This window comes from Meleagris gallopavo, chromosome 13 (assembly GCF_905368555.1).
Source record: "Meleagris gallopavo chromosome 13, MGAL_WU_HG_1.1, whole genome shotgun sequence".
Classification (NCBI taxonomy): domain Eukaryota; kingdom Metazoa; phylum Chordata; class Aves; order Galliformes; family Phasianidae; genus Meleagris; species Meleagris gallopavo.
In genome coordinates this window covers 7,249,471-7,255,341 of record NC_139416.1, presented here as the reverse complement: position 1 = coordinate 7,255,341, position 5,871 = coordinate 7,249,471, and the positions used below count along the sequence as shown (strand labels likewise).

At 43.6% G+C, this 5,871-nt stretch overlaps 1 protein-coding gene across 1 annotated transcript; it reads left to right on the top strand.

The window, feature by feature from the left end:
• Positions 1 to 656: 656 nt before the first annotated feature.
• LOC100551377 (histamine H3 receptor-like) lies at positions 657 to 4,884 on the top strand. Its single transcript, XM_010717772.3, has 3 exons — positions 657 to 997; positions 1,070 to 1,236; positions 3,250 to 4,884. Exons 1-3 carry the CDS (start codon positions 742 to 744, stop codon positions 4,126 to 4,128), a joined length of 1,302 nt encoding a protein of 433 aa, XP_010716074.3. The 5' UTR covers positions 657 to 741; the 3' UTR covers positions 4,129 to 4,884.
• The last annotated feature ends 987 nt before the right edge of the window (positions 4,885 to 5,871 follow it).

Sequence of the window (5,871 nt, the reverse complement as noted above, 5' to 3'; positions counted from 1 at the left end):
GGCTGCCTCTATGTTTTTCATACCAGCACACAACCAGACAGCAGCAGTTATCAACAAGCTTTCTGCTGCCCCAACTCAAACGGTAAAAAGAGAACTCAGCTCAAAACAAAGTGAAAGAGTCCTCAAATAAGGGAGTAATCAGTGTGGTAACAAGCTAAGGTTTCGTGTTGTTTCACTGTGGTAGCTTCACTTACTAGCTTTAGGAAGAGAACGCTATAGGGACATGTGAGAACACTGCTTCCAGGCATCGCACAGGCAGCGACCTGCAGAGCCTCGCAGGTGCACCCCCAGGCAGCAGGCGGAGGCTCGGGGGCGGCACCTCAGGCCCGGCACCTCAGGCACACGACGGACAGCCGTTACAGAGCTGTGCTGCTCGCCTTACCTGACTTCGCACCCACCGTCCTCTCTGTACAAAGCTGTTGTGATCGCTCCTAAAACTTATTTCAAACGGCAGATTTATACAAATCTTTCGCCGCTCATACAAAAGTGTTTACCAGCAGCTGATTTCAGCGAAGGTTATGGCGGGGACCCCGGGAGGACCCGTAGGCGCGTGGCAGAGCGCGAACCATCGAACACGAGGCACGGTCGGCGCCGCCCACCCCCAGCGGACCGCTTTCACTACACGCACGCCGTCCCTTCGAGACGAGCCTCCCGTCCGGCCCCTCCCTCCGCCCGCCGGGGCGGGGCCGGGAGCAGCGTTGGGGCGCGCGGCAGAGGCGGGCCGGCAGCGCGGGGCGAGCCATGGGGCAGGGCTCGGCGCGGCTCAACCAGTTCGGCGTGCCGCGGGCATCGGACGGTGCCTGCGCAGCGGACGGGCAGCGCGCGGGGCCCTTCACCGGCGTCGCCGCGGCGCTGCTAGCGGCGCTCATGGGGCTGCTGGTGCTGGTGACGGTGCTGGGTAACGCCCTGGTCATCCTGGCGTTCGTGGTGGACCGGCGCCTCCGCACCCAGGGAGATTTCTTCTTCCTCAACTTGGCCGTCGCCGACCTCCTGGTGGGTGAGTGCCGGGGCGGCGGAGGGCCGGGGGAGCGCGGGGCGCCGCGCGAGTCACCACCGGCTGTGTCCGCAGGCGGCTTCTGCATCCCGCTCTACATCCCCTACGTGCTCACCGGCGAGTGGAGGCTCGGCCGGGGCTTGTGCAAGCTATGGCTGGTGGTGGACTACCTGGTGTGCACCGCCTCTGTCTTCAACATCGTTCTTATCAGCTTCGACAGGTTCATCTCTGTCACCAAGGCGGTAAGGGCTGCGCTCCAGGGCACGAACGGCAAAAGCCGCGGTTAGCAAAGAAGCCCAGCACAGAGCAGCTGCAGGAAGGGCTTGCCTGGGTGGTTCTCGTGCCCCTCGGACAGCACAGGAGGTGGGAGCAGCCTCGATACACCCGCTCTGTTCTGGAAGTAGGTTTAGGAACAATTGGCTTTGGCAGAAAGGAGAGTTGTTTTCACTTTTATGCTGCTTTAGAAACTGGTACAGGCTGTACTGCTGCTGTTGAAGCTAGAAGAGCGGAGTTTTCTCATTTCTTCTGCAGTCACACCTTAGAAGAGCTTAGAAAATCATTAGCCAGGTGCAACAGAGCGTTCCCTCAGAACACAGCAACACATCTACTGACAGCCTCCAGTAAAGGCAGAGCTCTGCAACAGGTACTAAGCCCTACCCTGGTGCCCAAAAAACACGTTATCTCTGGCATTAGGTCTCATTCTTCTACAAGCAGTTCGTGGCTATTCTTTAGCACCATTTCACTTGTATTTCGTTACAACACTGATTTAGCTTCATTGTTCAATGTAAATCACACTGAGGCAACAATAACTTTTCAGAAAATACTTTTCAGTTAAAAGAAACAACAGCACTTAAACAGTTTGTATGTAGCTTAGTATTTCACCAACTATTTTTTCCAACAGGGAGAAATAAGCAGATTAATTCTCAAATAGTCAACACAACATTCCTTTATTTTCTAAGTTCTGTATTAGCCATGAATTTTACTTTTAGAAACCACACTCATGACTATACACATAATATAAATATATAGACTGGATGGTTTCAGAAACAAACTGTTCATAATAAATGATAGAGTTCAGCCTTTTTGAAACATTTCAAATAAATCATCCATATAAAAATCCCTCTCAAAGCAAAGAGTACAGGATCTGCCTACTGGTGTAGAGCAACATGAGAACACATGAATGAGTTCTAAATTATTCTCTCAGTGGAAGTTTCAAACTTCCTACAGAAGTTGCTAATGATTTCAGGAGCAGTCTTGAAAAGGATTGCAAAAATCAGACCCAATTCAGACAAACTCAGAATTTCTCAGCTGTAGTGCCATACTAACCAAAATAGCGTAAGCCCTGGAGACTAAAATCCACAGACTGGGGCAATGGGCATGAATTCAAGGCTGAGGACTTTATATTCCAAAATATTGTGTCAAAAGTCCCTGGGATTAGCCACTGTAGGGATGGGAAGATGGAATTCCAATTCATTATATGACTTGTCTGGTACACCAGGAAATTAGAATACGAAAACTTAGATGATCTTGAGGTTCTACTATACTACTGCTGATGTGGTTTACTGATTTACTGACATACAACCCTTGTGGCACCTTAGATTCCTGGTTTTCTAAGTAAGAAAAATTATTCATCCTGCAAAGCATTTTGCAGACCACAATACTCTTATCAATCTCACTTGCAGGTAACAGTTCTGTAAGTAATTTGAGACAAAATGAAAATAAGGGTATAAAACAAAAGCTCTTCACCATTTCTTCTTGTGGGCAACTTAAGAAAGAAAAGCTATCTATACAAAGCATCGAAGATCTGCATTCACAGAATACCCATGCAAGCTCTATTCATTTAATAAATTTTCTAGATGGTTTAATATAGAATACATCAATGAATTTCAAAGAGCTGTCTTTGATAGCTTTGATAAACTGTAAACTTGTGTCATAGCTTATGCAACAGGATACATAAGCAACTAGTAACAGCTAATTCTAGAAATTGCAATGGGTATTTACTCAGAAAAGTTTATTTTTTAGTTTGTAAGGTCTAATACACATTCTCAGAACCTACCCATCACTGTGACAGTATTTCTGAAATACCCATTCTAACAAACATCTTTCCTGTGGTTTTGGTGAGCCTGTAACCCCTACCCCCAAATCAATATATATTATCATCAACCTTCAATAGGTAACAGGTCCACATTCCAAGGTGCCCATGAAACCACTTGAGATGCCATTAATATACGTGACTTGATTTCTTTCTTTCTCAGGTGAGTTACAGAGCACAGAAAGGGAAGACCAGAAATGCAATACTGAAGATGGTCACTGTATGGATCACTGCTTTTCTTCTCTATGGTCCAGCCATTCTCAGCTGGGAGTACATAGCCCAGAAGAGCATCCTTCCAGAAGGAGAATGTCATGCAGAATTCTTCTACAACTGGTATTTTCTAATGATTGCTTCTACCATTGAATTCTTCACACCTTTCATCACTGTTACATACTTCAACCTAAGCATTTACCTCAATATTAGGAAACGTGTATCCCTTAGAAATGAAAACTTATCTCCTGGCCAAGAGGACTCTGAAATGAGTTTCCAAGGGAAAAAAAGGGAACACACCGTATTTTTTGTAAAACCTGCTAACAGACAAAAACACAAGAAGAAAGCAACCAGCCTTTCTCCCCTGCAGAAGGCTCCAAGGCTCAGTCTCTGTAAATTTGACAGTCAGTCATTAAGTCTGAATGTCAATCAAGACCTTACACCACTTCAGGTGGACGTAGAGACCAAGCCTCATAGGAACAGTTTCTATAAAACTACAGAAGACACAGGTGACACCACCACGAGAGCAGACACTGCTATGACAAACAGATTTAGACTTACTCGAGATAAGAGAGTAGCAAAGTCTTTAGCAATTATTGTAAGTGTGTTTGGTTTGTGTTGGGCACCTTATACACTTTTAATGATCATCAGAGCAGCTTGCCATGGGCACTGTGTGTTACACGCACTTTATGAGACTTCATTTTGGCTTCTGTGGGTGAATTCAGCCATTAATCCTATTCTGTACCCACTATGCCACGTGAGCTTCAGGAAAGCCTTTACCAAACTCCTGTGCCCAAGAAAAGTTAAAATTCATCCTCATATTTTTATGTAAAAAAAAAAAAACTGTGAAATTTGTCAGTAAGTACATCTTACTTTCAGTGGGAACACAAACTGGCCAATATTCATCTGTAAATAGTAAATGCACTGTGCACTGAATATTTAAGGGAACACTGGTGAGTAAATATTTAGGAATGTATAGAATACACTCATCTGCATAGCTGAAGAAATAGCAATCAGTGAAAACAAAGGTAATTTCTCAAAGCACTTTGGGGATTTGCCTACAGTCTACTTTCTGGTGATGATGCTCTAGCACTGAAGAGACAAAAAGGGAATACAAATTTCCTATCCAACAACTGGGGAGTGTCTCATTATTAATATATTTAAGTAATACTGGTAAGAAATTTAATTGTTTGGATTTGTTATATTTTGCCCCCAGCCACTCTGTAAGGATTTCAAGGTCTTAGCTGCTAAGTGTATGCATTTTGGGGAGGAAATCCCTAATCCCTAACCAACTAATGGTACCCAGGAAAAGCTTGGAACAAGAGGTACCAGAACAGTCAGGCTACCAGAAAAGCTGAACAACTATACCAATAAAGGAACACTGACTTGGGTGGAAAAGTGATTTGTTTCCACCTTCATTAGCATCTTCTACAGTTTTACAGACACTTAATTCTGAGAACAATTCATAGCTATTGAACATCCACAGTCACCCAGTGCCAAAAGCATCTTAGCACAGCTGATCTTAAAGCTCACAAATTATGAAGTTCATTTTGTAAAATTTCAATAAAGGTAATTACAAACTGTGAAAGAGTTACGACTGTCATCTTAACCAGGAGCATATGGAAATAAGCACTGGCTTATAACATTAGGATAACTGCAGCTGAAGCCACAAAACTATTATTAAGAAGTAATTCCTGAGTTACAAGTACAAGTTACCTTAAGAATTAAACATAGTTTCACAAATATTCTAGGATAAGAGGGCATATTCCAACCATATGAATGTATCTACACGAACATAATAATCACATTTTACTATGAATGCTTCATAACAAAGAATCTGCTTTAATTTTTTTCTTAAACAAGGGACAGCATCAACAAATACTGAGTAATGGTATTCAAAACTTTTTTACTTACACCACAAAGCAGATGAGGCCATGAGATTCCCTCCATTCCTCCTCCACCTCCAAACCAGCAGAGCAACAACCTAATTCTTATCTTCTCTGTAATTCTTAGGTTTCCTAGGATTACATTTGTCATTTTCAAAAACAAGCAGTGATACTAAATTATTAGACAATCCAGCAAAGTCTGACTTCCTCATCCAATAAAGCCTATGCCATTTTAATAGCAGTGACCACCTCAAGGAGTGAGGAAGTTCAGTCGGTAGCTTTAGAACACTGCAGTCAGTTAAGGTAAAGAAACAAGATTTCAACAAAGTTTTTAGCAAATGGTATTAATCTACAACTAGATCAGTCTTCACATACCATTGGTAATTGCTCTACTACTCGAATTTCTACAGCTTCATCATTTAATTGCCACATATCTGTTTAGATAGAACTAGAATCTAGTAGGATTCTCCACCACTCTCAAGTCAGAAAAACACTCTGAAGTGTGAGCCTTTCAGCAGAAATTGATTTTGTATGACAGTTTTCTACATCAGGACAGCTAGCACCCTCCTTAGTTGGTCCAGGTTAACCATGCCTTTGTTTTTTTGTCCCTTCAAAGCAGAAGTCCCTTTGCTTTTATCAGAAGGTAGTACTAGGTTCAACAGTGGGCTCTGAACAGACAAAACAACAGG

Excerpts from the sequence above, each read along its gene's own strand:
- LOC100551377 (XM_010717772.3), top strand. The coding sequence starts at position 742 with ATGGGGCAGGGCTCGGCGCGGCTCAACCAGTTCGGCGTGCCGCGGGCA. Across the intron at positions 998-1,069 it reads CGTCGCCGACCTCCTGGTGG|GCGGCTTCTGCATCCCGCTC; the intron begins GTGAGTGCCGGG and ends CTGTGTCCGCAG. Across the intron at positions 1,237-3,249 it reads TCATCTCTGTCACCAAGGCG|GTGAGTTACAGAGCACAGAA; the intron begins GTAAGGGCTGCG and ends TTTCTTTCTCAG.